This window comes from Eriocheir sinensis, chromosome 27 (genome assembly GCF_024679095.1).
Source record: "Eriocheir sinensis breed Jianghai 21 chromosome 27, ASM2467909v1, whole genome shotgun sequence".
Lineage (NCBI taxonomy): Eukaryota > Metazoa > Arthropoda > Malacostraca > Decapoda > Varunidae > Eriocheir > Eriocheir sinensis.
Window position 1 is genome coordinate 1,761,424 of NC_066535.1, and position 22,151 is coordinate 1,783,574.

Genomic DNA, 22,151 nt, shown 5'->3' on the forward strand with positions numbered 1-22,151 from the left:
TTTTCATTCCCTTTAACGAGTTACGCGATTTCACGTTATTTGCACTTCAACTGTGGAATTGTTTATCACGTCAAATATTAACTTTCATATGCAATGAAAAAAAAAAAGTACTATTGAATCATAACACAAACACGTACACTCAACCACACCCACACTCACCCACACCTACACCCACACACCCTCCCATCCACACCCACACCCACACATACACCCCCATCCACACCCATAACTTTCCCCTCACACACACACACACCAACAAATGGAGCTTCCTTTATACACATCACCACAGACGTGGGACGCAAATCATCACACAGGGCGGGAAGGTTATAGGCCACCACCGCAGGCACCACTAATATCACCACAACGACAACAACAGCGCCAGGTATGCCACACCTGTATTAAAGGGCAACTTCTACCTGGCTGGTGCCCGATAGATCAAATCATAGAAGCTGTCGCCGAGGACTGCTGGCTCCACCTGCACACCTGGCTCCTCGCCGCTCTCCACACACACACATTCTCTCTCTCTCTCTCTCTCTCTCTCGGCGCTGGAGACGACTCACGGTCTTCATCTTGCTGAGAATTTTATAGCAAACTTTGGCCTTTTCACAAGTGTTCAGCGCTTCAATATCACAAGACAGAGAGGCGCGGCAGTCACAGGGGTCAGCGGAGTGCCTCTATCAGTGTCCAGCCGAGATTTATTGCCATTTTTGGTGGTTTATACAAGCTTATGTTCCCTCGATGCAAACTTTTGGAAGAGTTATAGGTGTCAAGTGTGTGTGTGTGTGTGTGTGTGTGTGTGTGTGTGTGTGTGTGTGTGTGTGTGTGTGTGTGTGTGTGTGTGTGTGTGTGTGTGTGTGTTTACTAACAGAGTGGTGGATGAGTGGTGTGGTGATGATGTGGTGAGTGCCAATACAATTGTCACATTCAAAAATAGATTACATAGATAAATTCATGGACAGCGATATTAGGTGGGGTTAGATACACGGGAGCTTAGGTTCAAAGGAGCTGCCTCGCACAGGCCTACCGGCCTCTTGCAGACTCCTACGTTTTTATGTTCTTATGTGTGTGTGTAAAGGTTCCGGTCATGTGCTGGACTCGGACCGCCAGTCAATGTCCTCGAAAGAGCTTACAGTTGCATATTTACTGATGAATGGGTACGGCGCTTGTCCCCTCACACACCACATTTAATTACATAGCAAAGCACTGGCATGGAAAAAGTGTTTGAAATATGCAAATGTCGGAGAAAATCACGAGGTTCGGTCGGTACATCAATAACGAAACAGTATCGGCTTCAGTCAGCGAAAAATCTTTTCCGGGTAAGGCGCGACCCTGCTGGGTGGCGGCTGAGCACGTTAGTCCACTACTTAACAGAGCGGTGTGTGTGTGTGTGTGTGTGTGTGGTCACTCCTTGTGGCATTTTATATTTTTGACGGAGTATTTTTCTCTAAGTCCGTCACAACTTATTTTTCTTCATGAAGTAATCGACGCAGGTGTTGAATATTATTTAGTTCTAGTTATGCATTCTTCTAATTTGTCATTTTTATATTGTTGGAAGAGTGAAGAACGGTTTGTTATCCCAGGTTGCGCACTACTGAGTGACGTTAATTCTGTTGTGTCGTTCAGTTGTTTCCTTGTTTATTGCCTAACTAATGTGCCGCGTCCGGGTGACGAGTGACGGGCAATTAGTCACTGTACTTCAGGTGTAGCCACGCAGGTGTAGTACGCTGTTGCCGGTGTGGGGAGTGACGAATGACGCGTAATCTAATACTGGGTTGCGTTCGTGGGTGGTTCAGTGTAATTCAGTTGTATCTCTGCGCGTTTTAATCTGTTGACTAATGTGCAGGAACAGAGTGACAAGTGGCGCGTGATTTGTTGTTGTCCTGTTCGTGTCGGGCACGAGTTGCCTCCGCGAGTGTTGTATATATTGTGCCGGTGCAGCCGCGGCCGTGGTTGTGTAATCACTTACTGCGCCGAGTGTGTGTGTGTGTGTGTGTGTGTGTGTGTGTCCAGGTCATAAAGGCTGAGACTAATCGATGAGGGAATCACCAGTCATTATCATTATTAATTATTATCAGTCATTCTAATTTATTATTATTATTATTATTATTATTATTATTATTATTATTATTATTATTATTATTATTATTATTATTATTATTATTATTATTATTATTATTATTATTATTATTATTATTATTATTATTATTATTATTATTATTATTATTATTATTATTATTATTATTATTATTATTATTATTATTATTATTATTATTGTTATTATCATTATTATTACAGTTATTGTTATTACTACTATTTTTATTATTGTCATCATCATTACCATTGATATTAAAATTATAACATTGATGATAATTGTCAGCATTAATTCATTCACGGACGCGTATTAACAAGAGCCCTTTGCATTTACTTGTGCTTTCTTTTTTAAACACTTTTCAGTGGAATAAACTCGACCTAATTACATAAATATGGAGACACCGGCATGGAAACAAGTTAATAATAAATGCAAATGTAGGACAAAATCCCAATGTTTGGTTTGCATGTCAATAGCGAAACACCAGCAGAACCAGAAACAGTTATTGAAAAATGTAAGTATGTAGAAGGGAATTACAGCACGGGGCCGCTGCATGATGGCCGTGCTGTGTGTGTGGCTGATGAATGGCGGGTTTAGTGTTCATGAGCCTCGCTGTGGGGCGGGAGAAGATTAAAAACATGCTATTGAATAGGGAATCTGATCTGCTTTTTCTCTTAACGCGGTGACTTGTTAAGGAAAGCAACAACGACGACACCGATCCATCATCAACAACAACAAATACTACTACTACTACTACTACTACTACTACTACTACTACTACTACTACTACAACTGCTACTACTATTATTGCTACTACTACTACTTTACTGCTACTTTTACTGCTAATTTTACTACTACTATAGTCAGTTCTCCCGAGTCTGAAGAGTGCATTATTGCGCAACGGCAACCTGCAGCCTCATGGCGTGTCCGATTTCGTGGGTATTGTATGTTAGCCTAAAAATAGAAAACAGTCGTCAGTGTCAATAATATGCAGGCAGCAATACCGAATACCGTCAATTATAGTCGATTATGAGTTAAAAATATTAGTAATGTCACAAATAGCTGTTCTGTTAATTTACAAGATCACTGATTATGATTATTAAACAGCTTTGAAGCTGTCCACCACCGAGAAAATGAGCAGGCTTTACATTAATAAAACAGCTATTTGCGACATTACTAATATTTTCTTAACTCAAAATCGACTATAATTGACGGTATTTGTTATTGCTGCCTGCATATTGTTGACAGTGACGACTGTTTACTATGCGTAGGCTAGTATACAGTACAGTACAGCTTCTTAGCACACAAATTCAGACAAATTGTTCAAATTGTGATAAAAGCACCAAACTTGGTGTATGTATACCTTGGGGTATACTCAGCAATATAAGGGGTGGACCCCAAATAAACCGACCCCAATAGGGGTGTGGCATCAAAAACAAAATGGCAGCCCTGAAAAACTGGAAAATATAATTTTGGGGCATATCTCTGCTTCTAATTTTGGGTTTCAAGTGATTTAAAATGCTAATTTATAGTTATGTGGCACGTCTAATCCATTGGGACATATAGAAAGACACACATCCGAGCATTCACAGCCAGTTCACACAGGGACACCACCGTGCAGAAAACTCAAAACGCCTTCTCATCAATTGCCCTTGACCAAAACCATGAACAGCTAAACGAGCTCATAAAGGGAGATGGAGGTGCAGTGGGGTTGGCGAAGAATCCATCTGCTCTGCTGAGGTGGATGATTGCCGGTTCGGAGGTCGCAAGAGTGATAAATGAGTTTGATGAACATCATGCCAAGCAGGCTGCCGGAAAGCACCACAAGCAATCACTGGGCTTACCAAATGAGTTCAAACGAGATGTGTGTGCACTGCAAGGAATCATGCAGGGCATGGGCAACCCATTCACTGATGACGGGGAAGTTCTAGTCACGCTAGACACCAACCTAATGATGGACCACTCATTGGTTCAGACTCTACGACCAGTAGAAAATCTTGGTCAGACACAGTACAGCAAATTTGTGGAGAAACGACTGGTTCGGTGTGAGTAACCACTTTCAGACACCATACAGAAGAACAACCTGGCCCTCTTTGGGACACCAAAGATAGATGTCCCCAGCAGGGTCAGTCATCAGGTGGCTTCACTCAAGGCGAACTGTGCTCTATTTTCCCAGCTGTATATTTCGTGCCAATCAAGGAGTGGAAACTTCACCGACTTCTTTGCCCATGAAAACCAGGCATGCCCTCCATCACTGTCGAATAGGGAACACCTGAGACATGGTAAAAAGTCGGATCTGGTGCCATGCCTTCAGACCACCAAGCCTGACGAGGTCATTCCTGATTCTGACCCAGTTGCAGAAGCTGAGGTACTGGATGGTGCTGCACTTGTAAATTTGCTGCCACCTAAAGATGTCAAGACCATCTTCAATGAATATGCCAAGTGCATATTTATGCCTTACATTCGACGACGTCTTGAGAAGGTTCGAAGACTAGACGTGGTCTGGGACCGTTACGTAAAGGACAGTCTCAAGCAGAGCACAAGAGAAAGCAGAGGTACTGGACAACGCAGAAGAGTTCTGGCAACCACACCTCTTCCAACCAACTGGCAGTCATTCCTACAAGTGGATGCAATCAAAGAAGAGCTTTTTCTGCTATTGGCGGAATACATCGCAGAAGAAACACCATCCGAGGGGAAGCACTTAGTGTCAATATTCGATATGCATGTTAAATGCACACCAGCTGACATGGACACAGCACAGCTTGAACCATCACACACGAGGAGGCAGATACTCGGATTCTGATCCATGTAGCTGACTGCGTGGCCCAAGGTTACAGGATAGTTACAATACGCACGACAGACACTGACGTAGTGGTACTAGCTGTTGCAGCAGTCCTCGATCTGGATATAGCAGAGCTCTGGGTCGCCTTTGGCACAGGGAGAACATTTCGGTATATAGGGGCCCACACAATCGCATCAAATCTGGGACACAGGAAGGCAGCAGCTTTGCCTTTATTCCATTGCCTAACAGAGTGTGACACAACCCCATCGTTTGTAGGACGTGGAAAGAAAACATGCTGGCATGTGTGGAATATCTGTGACTCTCTCTCACTTTCACACACACACACACACACACACACACACGCACACACGTAACACCACCTCTTACCCCCACCTGCTGACACACACACACACACACACACACACACACACACACACACACTCACTCACTCACTCACTCACTCACTCTCACTCTCACTCTCTCTCTCTCTCTCTCTCTCTCTCTCTCTCTCTCTCTCTCTCTCTCTCTCTCTCTCTCAAGTGACTATGTCAATACACCAATCTGGCCGTTCTGTTTCTTCACTGACTGGATTTTATCAAAGTCAATGAAATTCAAGTGAGAAATATTTGCAAAAATACGTCCGCATGATATGTATCTTCGACCTATTTATGCATGGAAAACACAGATAAACATAACCAATTTTACGGGAAGTGGAACTTGGCATCCCATACGGGGTTCTGCTGTGTGACTGGCGGAAAGGCCTCGAGCAGGGCGGGGCGGAGGAGAGCTGTGCAAAAATGTGACACAGAAAGGAAATACGCTGCCGGGAACGGGCTCATGTCTCGTGTAGCCTAGTCGCTGTGAAACTGATTTTTTCCGTTTTTGACCTCTTTTCTTAAACTTTCCTTTTCACTGTAAAAGTTTTATTTATGTATTCACAAAGAGGAATATATTATTTTGTTTTTTTATAGATTGTTTCATATTTATACGCCTCTGTGGTCTAGTGGTCAGCATGACTGGCTTCTACTCCCGGCCCGGGCAGTCGGCGTGCAGCTCACCCAGCTGTTCATCCTCCCTCTCTGGCTGGTCGATAAATGGGTACCTGGGGAAACCTGGGGAAGGTAAACTGTGGTAACCCGGATGTCACACTGGCCCTGTGTCCCGGGGTAATGGGCTCCTTCCCACCACAGGCTCAAGGGCCAATGTTACGGAGATGAGCACCGAGGCCACGCGCTGCTACAGCGTATGCCCTCAACTTTACTTTACCTTTTTCATATTACCACCCCACGTGTCTCGCATTACCACCCCACTTTCTACGACCCACTCTTTTGGATCTTCTTAAATAAAAAAGCTGCAGAGTATGAATGATTTAGTTTTTCTCACTATAACTGAATGTGTTAAGAGGATAAAATTTACCAATACTTATGACGGTTGTTGATGAAATTTTTCCCTTTAAAATCGATGTTTTCGCCAGAAAAAAAGTGGTCCATATTACCAGCTACTCGTTCAGGGGAAAGAGGTGACTCGCAGCAGCCAGCCTTCACGGCGTCAATGTTACGTGAATGTCAAGAAAAGAAACTCGAATAATGGGATGGTGTTAGAATTAATGGTTGTCCAAGTACAATATGTTGTTCAGTGTATATTTTCACTAAAATTTCCTACGTACTTGTTTTCCTGTTGATATGAATACTGATTGGATTGGTGCGTAGAAGTTGGCGCACATATCTTACGGAGCCTCATCCATCAATACAGGCTCACTGGATAACAAATATGTACATGTAGCAGCCTTAGAAAACGAGGGAGGAAGGTGACATGATAAAAAGAGATAATGGAAAAGAAGCTTGTGGGAGAGTCGCAGCATTGAGAGGGTATCGGGCGACAAGTGGGTGGGTGTCATGTGACTTAGCTAAGAGGATCTACTAGACAACAGGATTCCAGGATTCAATAACACAACACTAAGGGCTTAGTGATGGGGAAGAAGCTTATAGCAGATTGGCAGCACTAATGAGGCAATAATGGATCACGTGCGCGTATTGTTACATAGCAACGAAGGTACGCAGCATACTGACAAGGCAACATGATTAGTCTTGGAAGCTCCCCTTATTTCGCCGTTTCAGAGTAATATGCTCGGTTCTCTCTTCCCTGCGCCGCCCCCCGTCAGCGCTCTTGCATATCTTCTTTGTTTCTCTGTTCCTTTATTCTTTGACCTTTATTTCATGTTCATAACTCTTCTACTCAAATGGTCTTCCTTCTTTTTCATTACACGTCTGTACAATTAAATTAGCAGAGAAATGTAATGGATTTTTTTTCTGTTACTCTAGATTTCTTATTCTAACGTTTTTTTTCTGATTCTTTTTGACAAACTAAATTATGGAACGGTATAACAAGTAACATGTACCAAAGGCTTTAATGGAGGAGTATTATAATACCACACCAATGGTGGCTTAATAGTGCCGCGAATACGCCCAACACAAAAAGAACAACAGAGTTTTTTTCCACCGAGGCTCAAGGCCAAAAACACGATATTATTTAATGAAACAGGGGCCTTGGTAATAACTTGCCAGCGTCCTTGTAGTCAATAGTATAAATATATAAAGCTTCCCGGTAATAATGGTGCTCCTGGAGGGGGTTCCCGGCGTAATGCCCTGGTAAATTAAGGAACACTTCAGCTAATTGAGGAATTTCATGCTTGAACGCAATTTCAGGAAAGTGGGGTAGAGCGCAGGGGCCGGAGGGACGTGACTCTGGCGTACACAAAGGGAGAAAATTAGAATCTTACCAAGAACACAACTATTGACGTGGTAGTGAATCAGGGCTGGGCTAGGCACACCCTATCCGAATGACTTTGCGGCACATTATTTTCTACAGTAAAGGAAGCAGCTCACAGGAAAAAAAAAAAAAGCCCGCTAAGCTCTGTTCCTAGAAAAGTAGGTAGAAAAGAGTGGCCTGGAGAGAGTTCGGTCTCAGAGACTATATATAGGGCCTGGCGTATTTTGCACGAATCATTCATAGAGGAAACACATTCTTAGCACTTTGCTTTTAGGTAACTAGAAATTAATGGTTAAAAAAATTACATATTCGTAGACCTAGTAAAGTTCACATCCGGACAAACAGAAACATAAATATAATCAAAGGCTGTGGAAGTCGATGGCATGCAACATTAATATGACTTTCTTCCAACACAAGTTTTATGAGGGAGGGGAGGAAATATAAGGGACAGCTTTACTCAGTGAAGTTGGGTGACCCAAAGTTCTATTAATATCACAATTAATAGTAAAGACACCAATTATGAAGTCTGTCTAAAGTTTTACAAGGAAAATAACCATCAAATCTTCCTAAAGTAACCCAGTAGCGTATCTACAAATAATCTCCAACCTATAACTATTACATATTCATATTTGCCATTTTCATTTACATGAATAATTCAGCGTCAAACATAAAATAATATATTATGAAAATTAATATTAAGTGCACGGCACCGAGGTCAGCAGCCTTTATGCCTACAAACACAAATGGAGCAGTCGAAGTGAGACACTACTGTATCAGTGCTGTGTTGATTTACTGAGCTGACTGGGCACTTTACAACGAATATGAGAAAAAAGTATTGTGTTGCACCATACTTATGATTACAGTTATTACACATTGACCATAGACTCAATTTTACCCGAGCCAAGAGTAAATTATACATACTATAAGAATTTATACGATGTTTATATAAGGAGGAATACTTTACGAACATAACAACTGGTATGAAATACATCCATGGATCTACGGATCGAGTTAGTGAAGATATTCCACAGAGAAAAGGACATCACTCACTCAACTGCACACCCGCACGATGGCTCAAAGACTAATGTGCGTGTGCGTGTGCGTATGAGCGTGTGCGTGTGTGTGTGTGTGTGTGTGTGTGTGTGTGTGTGTGTGTGTGTGTGTGTGTGAGTGTGTTTACAGGCGTGCTTCACCCCTTTGAAGTTGTTATTGCCGATACGGACGAACATCAACGTGAAACTGAATTACCACTCGCGTCACTCAAACGAAAACTCTCAATGCCTTAGCCGGGTTATGTGATGGCTTTAGGTATCGACCCTCAAGGGCGCTGACCCCCTCCTTCCTTGATGCCTAGTGTACCAGAAGTCACCACGGCGTCCCCACACACTCACTATACTCGTGTATGAAGAACCCAGAAGAAGGAATGATGTGTATGGTGACAGTGGTGGGGATGATAGTGATAGGTAGTGCCAGCCAAGAGTTTTAGTAGTAGTAGCAGTAGTAGTAGTATTAGCAGTAGTAGTAGCAGTAGTAGTAGTAGTAGTAGTAGTAGTAGTAGTAGTAAAATAATCAGAGTGCTTTCAAATGCTACGCCAGACTTCACCACCAGACAGAGCACACGCAAGGTTACGGCTGAACGCTCCCACCCGTTCCATCAGCTTCACATACAAGTCCATCCGTCTGTTAATCTGTCAGCTCGTCCGTCCGTCCGTCCTGAGGTGACATAGTAACGCTGTCTCTCCTATCGAGTGTTCCGCTGTGTTAGTGAACGTTTTGGTGGATGGATGTAGCGGTGATTTCGGTGCGGTGTTGTTGATGTGTCTGTCTGTTGTCTGTAGTGGTGCTGTTTGCCTCTCAGGTGGGCCAGGATGTTGTTTTTTATTGTTATTGGCGGTGGTGCAGGTAGTGCTGGCGATGGTGGATGAATGGTGATAGTGTTACGTTTCGCACTGGTGGTGATGGTGCTGCCTAATGGTGTGTCTGCCATGGATGCTTTATGGTGTTTCTGGGGTGCTGAATGAGGTATTTCCGTGTTTTTGTTCTTTATAGTGGTGTTGGTGGTGCTGGCGTTGCCTTGTGTTTGATATGCATGGTTTTGAGAGTAACAGGTTTTGTACTCGTGGTGTTGGCAGCAATGCTCTTGAATGCGGTGATCTGTGACGACCTTTGAGCGTATTGTCATCGTGGCTGTGGTGGTGGCGGTGTTAGAACTGCTGATATTGTTTGAGTGATGGATAGATAGATAGACAGATAGACAGATTCATTTTAATGGATTGTCTGATAGTGCCTTCATATATTGTAATGGAGGCTGTGTAGATGACAGTGAGCATTTCCCTCGTAGATTACACTGGTGGCAGCGGTGTGCAGCAAAACAAAGCAAAGCATCACAATCGTCTGCTAGATAGGAAAGAGGGGGAGGGTAGAGTTGAAGGTTGAGGAGGGTTGAAGGAGGAAGGGTGGAGTTCGGAGAGCGGCAGAGAAACAACAGCAACAGCAAGTCACCTGAAGCCGCGTCGGTCCCGTCCCGTGCACAGCGGCGACACTTTTCTTACAATTTAAGTAGCAATAAGACGAGACAAGGCGAGGGCAGGAAGTTAGTGCATATAAAATGTCTTAAATTAATTTGAATAGTAATATGTGTGTGTGTGTGTGTGTGTGTGTGTGTGTGTGTGTGTGTGTGTGTGTGTGTGTGTGTGTCTAGATAGTGTACGACAATACCTGCTCTCACACCCTTCATTAATGCAATTAGAACCATGTATTAATTAGCATAACGTTTCAAATAATAATGTCCATCGAAAGAATAAAAAGAAAATCTATGACCATTTTTCGCGTAACAAATGATGATAATTCCTGTACTAAATCAGACAAATGACCCACTTTTAAAAGATGATCACGATAAAAAAAGGCTGATATCTGACAGACCGCATGCGTTACTGGCGGCGGCACGAACGTAATGGCGCGAATTTACGGTCCGGCAGGCATAAACGTTGAACTGCGACCGTAACTCACGAACATTTCCACTGACAGCCACTAAATTTCCCCTTCCGACCTGGCTGGCGCGTGCAATGGTGTTACTTCCTCTATTACCTGCAATGCTAATGGTGGTGGCGATTGTATGGGGCGGTGGCGGTGGTGCCTATGGTGATGAGTATGATGGTGATGAGTGGTGGTGATGAGTGGTCGTGGCTGATGAGATGGTGGTGATGAAAGTAATGATGGTATTGATGATGGTGGTTGATGGGTGGTGGTGGTTGTGATGGTGACGGGTGGTGGTGATGGTGGCGGTGAACAACGTCAGTGGCTGTGGTAAAGATGAGTGATAGGAGGCGGCGATGAGTGAGCTGTGGTGATGGATCTGTATAGTATTGGTGACGGGTGGTGATGGTGGGGGTGATGGAGGCGGTGATGGATAAGGATGGTGGTGGAGCTAAGTTGTGAAGGCCATGCGTGTGCTGCGAGTAATGGTTGTGATGTGGCTATAGATGGTGATGGTGATGGTGAAGGGTTAGGATGGTGTGGGTATAGGGTGGGAAGGCAGAGAGGGTGGTGGTGGTGGTGTCGGCGGCTGATTCGGTTCTCATAAAACACTATACCAAAATTTCATTGTTTCTCCCGGTAATGGAAGGAGAAAAGCTTTATTGGCAGAGGTAACAGAGCTAAAATATGAAGTAATTAGCGATGATACGACTACGATTTCTGACATGCCAAACGAAATTAGTGGTGGGGATGGTGATATATGGAAAGGTGAGGGGAGCTGAGCGAGGTGGTAGGAACGGTTGTATGGCCTCGCTGGTGATGATGGTGAGACTGCAGGTGGCAAAGGTAGCGGTGGATATGGTAGGCAGAAATACAATGACAGAGGCAGGAGTGGTAGAGGCAGTGTCTTTGCAAGCAACCAAGCCGAGCTAGTCTTCATAAAGGTCAGGTTTTCTACTTGGTACCCGATATTACAAGATAATTCCTATATAGTTTCTTCAATTTTATTTTAGCTCCTGTATAAAAACCAAACACTACACGATATATTTTCGTTAACTTAAATACTTGGCTTGGGAGCTTACAAACCTTCTGTGTCAAATATGGAACTGGTGGGGTTGAATACGGTTCATGTGATGAGGTGAAGAAATAACAACCGAATTACTATTAGTAGGAGAAAACAGAAGGGAGGGAAGAATTCCTGGTCGGAAGATAAAGTCGAGGGAAGGGCAGGTAAGGCCTTGACCGCAGCCTCCCAAAAGAGATGTACTTACTAACGTTGGCCGCCAGCCGGAACTGCTCCACCCTGACGAAGCCGTAGGTCATCTCCGGCTCTGTGGGGAAGAAAAAAGGAGATTTGGTAAGAAAGCTACATCTCTCTCTCTCTCTCTCTCTCTCTCTCTCTCTCTCTCTCTCTCTCTCTCTCTCTCTCTCTCTCTCTCTCTCTCTCTCTCTCTCTCTCTCTCTCTCTCTCTCTCTCTCTCTCTCTCTCTCTCTCTCTCTCTCTCTCTCTCTCTCTCTCTCTCTCTCTCTCTCTCTCTCTCTCTCTCTCTCTCTCTCTCTCTCTCTCTCTCTCTCTCTCTCTCTCTCTCTCTCTCTCTCTCTCTCTCTCTCTCTCTCTCTCTCTCTCTCTCTCTCTCTCTCTCTCTCTCTCTCTCTCTCTCTCTCTCTCTCTCTCTGTGTCTGTGTGTGTGTCTGTGTGTGTGTGTCTGTGTCTGTGTCTGTCTCTGTCTTTGTCTCTGTCTCTGTCTCTGTGTCTGTGGTGTCTGTCTCTGTCTTTGTCTCTGTCTCTGTCTCTGTCTGTGTCTGTGTCTGTGTCTGTCTCTGTCTTTGTCTCTGTCTCTGTCTCTGTGTCTGTGTCTGTCTCTGTGGTGTCTGTCTCTGTCTTTGTCTCTGTATCTGTCTGTGTCTGTGTCTGTGTCTGTCTCAGTGTCTGTGTTTGTGTCTGTCTCTGTGATGTCTGTCTCTGTCTTTGTCTCTGTATCTGTCTGTGTCTGTGTCTGTCTCTGTGGTGTCTGTCTCTGTCTTTGTCTCTGTATCTGTCTGTGTCTGTGTCTGTCTCTGTGGTGTCTGTCTCTGTCTTTGTCTCTGTATCTGTCTGTGTCTGTGTCTGTCTCTGTGGTGTCTGTCTCTGTCTCTCTCTCTCTCTCTCTCTCTCTCTCTCTCTCTCTCTCTCTCTCTCTCTCTCTCTCTCTCTCTCTCTCTCTCTCTCTCTCTCTCTCTCTCTCTCTCTCTCTCTCTCTTATTTTCCCGCCTCCTCTCATGCAATCGTGTATAGCCGCCCTTTTTTCTTACCCGCGCAATCCTCCAAAAGAATTCCTGGTTCGTTTTTTCTATAAATTCCAATCTCCGTTTTTCTTGATTCCCAGTAAAACTCTCACTTCAGGCTTTTCCAGCAGCTTACGTGTTTTGCAGTTTGTTATATCTACTCTGCTAGCCAACCTATTTCTGCCTTCGTCTCCTAACTTCTGTCCCCTTCTAATAAGTGGCAATTTCAACTCACCAATTAAGTTAGCGCTGGCTGCCACGAAGTAGAAGGCGGTGGTGGCCAGGAGGGTGGTGTGGTTGAGGGCTGGGAGTCTGATGTGTCTGTTGACCACATTGGTGACCTCCCTCCAACAGTCTTCGGCCCCTGCCCCAGCCCCCATGCCGGTCACTAGGTAGGTCACGCCCTCCACTTTGAAGCGGCCTATGGAACCAACAGGCAGACACGCCGTACGAAGTATTAGATCACCTGCCTCCTCTTGACTCTTCTCCTCTGTCTCCTCTTCATTTTCTATACTGCTTGTTTCTTTCGTTCTCTTTTCTGTATCGTTCTTTCTTTGGTAAACTGTATCATGCGGCAACTCTCCCCTAGTGGCCGCTCCTTGTCTCCTCCTCTTTTTGAGTCCCTCTCGGTAAGCAGGTTTTCTATCAGTGACTATTCTAGTATCCGTGTCGACACTCGGGGTTACAGTGTCGTCGGGGCTTATCAGTTCTCGTGGCAAAGCGGTCGTGACCGGCGTGGTAGTCGTGATTCTGTCCGGCAGCTCTGCTTCCCCTGTTTTCAAGTCGGGGCCTTCCTCCTGGGCATGCCTGCTGTCGACAGGAGGGACACGGAACAAGAGGTCTTCAAGAGACGTCCGGATGAGCTTTTCAGTTGACTTAATTTCACTCTGCACTTGGCTGTTCTGCGCGGGCCTGATGACCCTCTCGTTGGGGACAGTGAAGAGCAGGTCCGTCACTGAGGATATGGTCTGCTTGGGGGCCGGGGCGCCGTTGCCACTACTTGTCTCATTACCGTTTTTACCTGAGTCGACATTAGCCGAGATTTTCGTTGAAAAAGCACCAGACGTTCCTAAACTCCCATTCTCATTACCTGAGGATACATTATTGTCCATGGGTAAAAATTTCTCTCGTGAACCGACCCTCACTTCCTCACTATCAAGTAGACGTTTCGGAGTAAATACGTTATCATTAGTAAAGTCCTTTGAACCTCCAGTGCTGCGAACACTATCACTGTCTCTTACACGGCGACCGCCACGCCGCCCGGCAACACCGTCTTCTCGAGACGCTGCAGACAAAGGAACAGAAAGACCATCACCCTCCCTGAATCCCTTACTGTATATGGCGGAAATTTTTCCCTTTCCTGTTCTTCCTCTTCCACCTCTTTCTCTCCCCGCCCAGGCACCTGGGACGTTTCCTTTCTCATCAAGAGACCCCTCGAAACCTAGCTTTGCTGGTGTAGGAGTGGCAACACTGAGATTGTCCTCCCAGGCCCCGGAAACTCTGCTCGATTCTTGCTTTAATTTATTGTTCGAGGTGTCAGATTTCTTCCTTTTCCTATCAACATTAGGGAAACTTTTGTTTTCCGCTGTGCTTATCACACCACTTCTCTTCCTTGTGTGGTGCTTCCTTCTCTCTCTGTCGTTGTGTTCATTCCGTGCACTCTCGGTGTTTTCTCCTCGACCGTTCCTCTCTCCCTCTCTGCCGTACGTTTTCTGATCTGCCGAACTTTCCGAAGTGATCTGGCTTGCTCTTCTCTTTGTTCGCCTTCTGTTTCCCTTGCTCTTCCCGTTCCTCTTTCTTTCGCGAGACCTCTTTTTGTCGAGCTTTCTTATTTCGATTCCCTTTCTTTTTGTCCCTCTTTCTCTTGCTCGTCTTCCTCTTACTTGTTCTTCATTATATCTTTTTTTCCCCCTTTCTCTTTTTTCGTTTTCATTATTCCTTCCTTCGCCTTCTTTGTGTCCTCCCTCAGCTCCTTTACTTCTTTCCATTATGGGTTCTCTCCCATCCCCTTCCCCACCTCTATTTGCCCTGTCCCGGTCAGGAGCCTTCTTGTTGCTGCTCTTGTCATCCAAGTTGCTCCTCGCTGACCCGATGGACTTCAGGATGGAATCTACAACTGTCTTCACTTTAGCCAGCGTCTCCTCCACCCACTTGTTTGTCACCCTCACGGTGGTGTAGGGTGGCCGGGGAGGCACAGGCAGTGAAGGAGTGGTGGAAGGGACAGAAGACGAAACAGGAGGTGTTGGACGGCCTGATGGAGTGGAGGTGGAAGTCGGAAGGATTCCTGAGTACGTGTCGGGGCTTTCGAGCTCGTTCATGCCAGTGTACTCTTCCTCTGGCGGGATGTCTGACCGGTGGTGCGGCGTGGCCGGGGAAGGCGGGGCCAGAGTAGTTGGGGCCGCCTCGCGCGTTATATCGTGGGGCTCCAGAGTCTCCTCCTCATCTGGGGTGGGAGCGAGGCGCGTTATGTTCCCACTCTGCAGGATCTTCACTCGAAGAGGGTAGAGACCCATGGGTATGCTGCAAGAGAAGGGTTGGCGCCTTAGTGGATCAATACAGATCAAGGGTAGAATGCGAACCTGATATATAGTAATTTCACACAACCAAATAAGAATCAATATTTTTATTACAAATATGGAAAGAACTTCGCACTCGAAGCGGCTCCTGTCCGTGTTCTACAAGACGGTGTGCTGAACAACGTTAGGGAGGGCTGAATTGGCTATAGTTAACATAATTGATGGGGTTAGTCGTTGTAATTAGGAAATGAACAAACATAATTACCACATTAGGCCTTCTCCAGCTCCTCTCTGATCAGCGTCGCATGCCCTATACGCTGTTTTACCTTGAGCTTAACAAAGTATTGTAAAAGTATTTAGTATTTTTTAAATTGCTGAAAAAATATTTTGGAAATAGCTTATCGTCACCAGGAAATAACTTTACAAAATTGAATCAGGAGCGGTAATACTTTCTTGGCCAAAACACCGACAACATAAATCCCATCTCGTCCACTCACCCTCGGGGCGTGGTCGCACCCACCTGGAGGCGAAGAGCCAGTATTTGTGGGAGGGCGAGCAGCGGTACGTGACGTTGGGCGTTCCGGAGAGATTTCCAAGTTCTCGCCTCCTCCGCTGGAAGGAGCCACCGTCATCCTTACCGGCGTCGCTGACCATGACAAGTGCCGTGTCCTCGTCCTGCTCCACGTAGCTCATTGGGCCTCGGTCTTTCCCGGAGGAAGGTTCCTGTTCAGCCGTGGAACTCTGGTTAGCGTCAAGGCCAAAACCATCACAGCTTCCGTGGACCATCTCCGCTTGGCGCGGGTCTCCCTTACCTGGCCTGCAGTTCATCTCCGGTTCCCCACATGACCTTAATAATCCCGCGCCAGTCCTTCCGCACCGCTGACTCAGGGCTGCTCGCAGATTTTGCCTTTTGGTCTTCATTTTTGCTTTTGTCTCCTGAGCAAATTTGCTGACGCTTCTCCGTCGCCTTAAAAAACGAGATGACTTTTGTGATTCTTTGCCTGAACTTCCTCTAATTTTGTTTCCCGGTGGTGGAGTTGCTGCCTTCTCGGATCCAACATTAAATCCAAAGTCCTCGGCTTCACTTTTTAACGACTTTTTGGGGTCTGCTCGTGGCTTCAGACGCTGCCACCTCTCTCGATTGTTTAGCCCCCAAAATAGCGTTCCAAAATAACTTCTTCGTAAAGTTTCTCTCCAGTCACCCGTGGCAAGAAAAGGGTCGGCTAATTCTCTTCTGTTTCTTTGATCGTTTTTTCTCCGCTTGGCTGACTTTCTTTTCTCACCAGGAAGTAAGAGTTGAGTGAGGCCGTAATATGCATTATTCCTGCCTTCTAATGATCTCACTCTGTCGTTCCCCTCACTCTGATAGCGATGGTGATGACGACGATGATGACGACGGCGACGAAAATGGTAATGACGTGGGTGATGTTGCATTTGCGTCTGGCCCTTTTGGAAGATCTCTGCATCGTACCATTGATGTTTATCTTGGCTTTGGTTTTCTGCGTCGGAGGCGGAAACATGTATCGTCCCATCTCTCAAAGAGACGTCAGGCTCGGTGTGTGTGCCGACATATCTCTTAACTTGACGCTTTCCGTTTCGCCTTGAGATGGACAGAAATTGTTTTTTCCTTCCTTCTGTCCCTGACGCAGTGACGCCCGGCCTCGCCGTGGCCCGGCTGCCGCTGACGGGTGGATCTGCTCGTCGTGATATTCTAGTTGCGTCCTGGCGGCGGCTGTTATTATTTCGACTGCTACCATTTATGTCAGGCGCCGAGGATTCTTCTGTTTTCCCCGAACCTGCCAAGGGGCTGGCCGTCACATTTCCATCTGTTCCCCTCACGACCGAGTCTTCGACACTGCCAGTCTTGTTGAGATGAATCCCATCCTCATTTTGGAAGTCAGAGAGTCTTGCTGAAGAGGATGAGGCTTTTTGTGTCACATTTTCTCTGTCGTTCATTAAATTTCTCTGTTCTTCTAACCTCTTTGCTTGTAAACTCATGACTCTTTGTCTTCTTTCATTTCTGAGAAAAAATCTCTCTTTCCTATTCCTTCTCCTCCTCCTCCTCCTCCTCCTCCTTCTTCTTATATATTTTCCATCTGTCGTCCCTCTCGTTTCCTTTGTATCGTGTTTCACTTCTGCTGTCATATTACGGCCATTTTTCGTCCCTTTTTCAGTTATTTCCCGCCCAGGGTGTGACGTCACTCTCCCTCCCGCGCTGCCTCCCTCGCCGCCTTCCTCGCCTCTTTTATTGATCTCACTACGACTACTCGCGACACTTTCATCAACTGCTTTGTTTGGAGGAAAGCTTTTTATCACTTCACTAACGGTACTGTTTTGTGAGGCTTCAGAAACACGCACTTTAACTCTTTCTCTGTTTTCTGTGTTCCTTTGTCGAATTACAGCTACTTCACTTTTCGTTTCGTTAGGTGGTGGTCGCTGTTCATGTCTTTGTTTCTCCGAGGAAGGTGTCGTAAGAAAAGTACTGGTAAGGTTCAGCCTTTGACTGTATTCATGATCGTATGCTGCTCTGCCCGTGGAGAGAGAGGGATTCACTGTGGTGAATCCTAGATTATCCTTCACAGATCCTGGATGAACTTTTTGCCCCCTAGTAGGTAGTGGCGGCTCTTTGGAAGGTGGTGGAGGAGGCAAGAGTGGCGTGGCGGGTGCCTGTTGCCCCCTTGACAAGCCACTTATATTTTGTTGGCTATTCTGAGTCACAATATCATTACTTCTGGCTCCTTTTCTTCGAGTAGGCTTCTTTTGATTCCTTTTTCTGTGTCGTCTGGGATGTATCCTTCTTCGTGGGGGTCGAAGTGTGTACGATCTAGAGGGTGGTCGGGTCACTCTCGGTCCGGTGCCTCGCGACCCTCCCGCTGCTACACGCTCTCGTGAATTGCTTGCAGGGCTGTGTGTGGTGATGGTTGTGTCTTCAGGCTTTTGTGTTTGCAGTTCTAGTGTGTCTCTTTGGCTGGCTCGATATGTTTCTATGTTTCCTGTTGGGTTACGAGAACTCTCGTTGTTCTCCATGTCAGCGTTTGTTTCATCACGCTTATTACTCTCCTCCGTCGTCTCCCGTCTTTTATTTCCTTCGCTTTTCTTTTCATTGCGACGGCCGTTTCGTCTTTTTTTATTAGAAAGATCGACATGGGCTCTATTAGTTTTGTCTTCCTGAGTTTTGTGCTTTTCTCCTCTCATTTCGTTGCCTTCTCTTCTTCTATTTTCTTCGTTTTTCCTTCCCCTCTTCATTGACCCTCCATGGGAACCATCCTCCGATCGTTCCTCCTGTGTTTGGATCACAGCGTCTTCATCATTTCCCTCGACAAATATTTTTCCCCCGGCACCCGATATATCACTCTCATTCTGAGGTACAGCAACAAGCGAATTATTTATGTGTTTGCCGAGAGTGACTTTCCTGTTTCTAGGATTCATGTTTGGGTCTCGAAACCTTCTTTTTTTCTTCCTCCTCGCTCCATGCTGCGGTGTCTTAGCTGGACCGCCAGAACTTTGAACCTCTCGGAGGTCAGCATCCCTGGAAACGCCTGCGACTCCCGCTTTTGTGGTCGACGTAGTGACAGGACGTCGCGCCCCTATTTGTACATGTTGTGACTCACTTTTCTCACTTTCATTCCCTGTATTCACACTGTGACCCCCGTGAGCCCCGCCCCTCCCTCTCCCTCGCGTCCGTATGCCGCCCGCCCCTCCCCTCCCTTCACTCTTACGGCTATCACTCATTTCCTTATCGCTAGTTTTCCCCCTTCGTATACTCCTGGATACACCCGCCGCTGGGTCCACTATCACGGTGCCTTGCCCCACTTCCTGGGCCTTGCCACTCCCTGTTCTCACACGACCCCCACGATGCCCTCCACTTCTTACACCTTGGTTTTCTCCATGGTTTTCTCCATGGTTTTTCCTCCTTGCTTTCCTCCTCTTGCTGATTGCCCGCCTGATATGCTCCGGCGGGCCCGGGAGAGGGATGGTTACCTGCAGTGTGCCTCCGCCAAGGTTTGCCGTGGCCATGGGAACACTGTCGTTTTGGTACAAACGGCCTAAGGATAGGAATGGATAGAGGACAAATAATAAAAAACATGAATATTTATGCACCATCTCAAAATTAGTCAAATTATGTCATTTATATGCAGGATATTAATACAGAACGGAGAGCAATACTGAAAACTAAACATGTGTAAATTCTTACATCACAGAAAAGGAAGAAAAATATGTATTTCAGATTCTTATAAACGTCTTGAATCAAAATATGTACTCGCATATTGAAAATATAGTTAATAATAGTAGACCATGGCACCTGAGAACCAAAACTAAATATATGAGAGATAAACAGAGTGTGTCCACTTGATTGCTCTGTCAGAAGGATTCCGCGATTCACATAAACTGTTATGAGTTATGACTTTGCACGGCGACGCAGCTACGCCTCTCCGATCATGTTCCACTCCAATCCGTGCAAGGAAACACCTGGAACACCCTCCAAAGCATCTTCTACATCCCCCAAACATCTGCCACAGCTCTGTTATACCTGCCATGCCAATCCTATGCACGGAAACACCAGAACCACTTTCAAGAGCAACTCCCACATCCTTCCAAACATCTCTCATATTCCCAAACATTTCCCACATCCCCGAAACACCTCCCACATCCCCCAAACACTTCCCACATCCCCCAAACACTTCCCACATCCCCCAAACATTTCCCATATCCCCCAAACACCTCCCACATCCCCCAAACACTTCCCACACCCCAAACACCTCCCACATCCCCCAAACACCTCCCACATCCCCCAAACATCTACCACATCTCCCAAACACCTCCCACAATCCAGGCACCTTCCACATCTCCTACACACCTCTCACATCCTCCCAAAATAGTTCCACCCACCAAAGGTCTCTCGCCCCTCTCCTAACAGCTCCCACCTCCTCCCAAAATAATCCTACATCCTCCTAAACACCTCTCACATTTTCCCAAGCACCTCCCGCATTCCCCAATACCTCCTGCATCTTCCCAAAATGCTGCCACGCCTCTAAAAATTCTCCCTCACCCCCCAAAATCCTACCAATTCTCTCCTAGCACCTACCACACCTAACACCTGCCACACCTCTCCTAACACCTGTCACACATCTCTAAATGCCTGCCACACCTCTCTTAACGCCTGCCACACCCACCCGTGAGGAAGTTCGCCGCCAGCCACAGGTCTGCCGCCTCGTCGTGGCCCGCCATGATCGTCACCTCCTCACGCTTCACCAGGAACGACGTGCGGGAGACGATCTTCCGCGCCTGGAGGAGAGCGAGAGTGTGAGGAGGAGGGTGAGAGGGAAGGAAAGGGAAAGAAAGGGGAGAGTGAGAGGGAAGGAAAGGGAAAGAAAGGGGAGGGTGAGAGGGAAGGAAAGGGAAAGAAAGGGGAGGGTGAGAGGGAAGGAAAGGGAAAAAAAGGGGAGGGTGAGTGGGAAGTAACCGGAAATAACAGGGAGGGTGAGAGGGAAGGAAAGGGAAAGAAAGGGGAGGGTGAGAGGGAAGGAAAGGGAAAGAAAGGGGAGGGTGAGAGGGAAGGAAAGGGAAAGAAAGGGGAGGGTGAGAGGGAAGGAAAGGGAAAGAAAGGGGAGGGTGAGAGGGAAGGAAAGGGAAAGAAAGGGGAGGGTGAGAGGGAAGGAAAGGGAAAGAAAGGGGAGGGTGAGAGGGAAGGAAAGGGAAAGAAAAGGGAGGGTGAGTGGGAAGGAAAGGGAAAGAAAGGGGAGGGTGAGAGGGAAGGAAAGGGAAAGAAAAGGGAGGGTGAGTGGGAAGGAAAGGGAAAGAAAGGGGAGGGTGAGAGGGAAGGAAAGGGAAAGAAAGGGGAGGGTGAGAGGGAAGGAAAGGGAAAGAAAGGGGAGGGTGAGAGGGAAGGAAAGGGAAAGAAAAGGGAGGGTGAGTGGGAAGGAAAGGGAAAAAAAGGGGAGTGTGAGAGGGGAGGAAGAGGGTGAGAGTGGGAGAGGGAGGGTGGAAGAGAGAGGGAATTGAAGGAAGGAGAGGGAGGGTGGAAGAGAGAGGGAATTGTATGAAGGAGAGGGAGGTTGAGAAAGGGAAAGAAGGAGAGAGTGGAAAGGAGATGGTGGCAGGAAGACGGAGGGTGTGAGAGTGGGATTGAGAGGAAGAGAAGGAGAGAGAAGGAGGGGGATAGAGGGAGGGAAAGTGGGAGACGAAAGGAAGGAAAGGGAGAGTGGGAGAGGGGAGAGTGGGAGAGGGAAGAAAAGGGAGGGAAGGAGAGAGTTGGAGAGAGAGGAGGAGGAGAAGGAGGGTGGCAGAGGACATGAAAAAGATAGAGAAATGAGCGAGAGGACAGACAAAAGAGTATTTTTTAATGGCTTCTGGAAATTATGTTTATGATTCAACTTTTTCGTTATTTTTATCTATTTTCTTCCATTCTCAACTAATAAACATAATTCTTTGTATGCTTACTTATACATTATTTCCTTCTATTTTTATTATTTTATTCAATTCTAAACATCCTGACCATTCATACAGTTATAAAAAAGAAAGAACGGGAGGTGAGAGTGAAGAAAGGAAGGGAAATGGTGATGGGGACCGGGGAGGGATTGAGAGGGAGGGGATACCGAGGGATGGAATGAAAGGGAGTAACATGTTGAAAATGAACGGACGGCAGAGATACTGTGAAATAATGTAGCCTTGAGTGACTTACGGCAGAGGTGAAAGGAGTATGGATAAAAAATATAAAAAATGAGAAAGAAATGAAAGAAAAGGAAGGCGAAAA

At 46.2% G+C, this 22,151-nt stretch overlaps 1 protein-coding gene across 2 annotated transcripts in view; it reads right to left on the reverse strand.

Annotated features, from left to right (window-relative positions):
• LOC127003977 (uncharacterized) overlaps window positions 1-22,151 on the reverse strand; it is a 71,554-nt gene that overhangs the window by 19,117 nt on the left and 30,286 nt on the right. For both annotated transcript variants that reach the window (XM_050871057.1, XM_050871058.1), the window contains exons 5-8: window positions 20,572-20,683; window positions 15,918-19,443; window positions 13,117-15,401; window positions 11,888-11,947 (exon numbers count right to left, since the gene is read on the reverse strand). In XM_050871057.1, coding sequence (XP_050727014.1) covers window positions 11,888-11,947; window positions 13,117-15,401; window positions 15,918-19,443; window positions 20,572-20,683 — 5,983 coding nt within the window. The remainder of the gene's footprint in view (window positions 1-11,887; window positions 11,948-13,116; window positions 15,402-15,917; window positions 19,444-20,571; window positions 20,684-22,151) is intronic.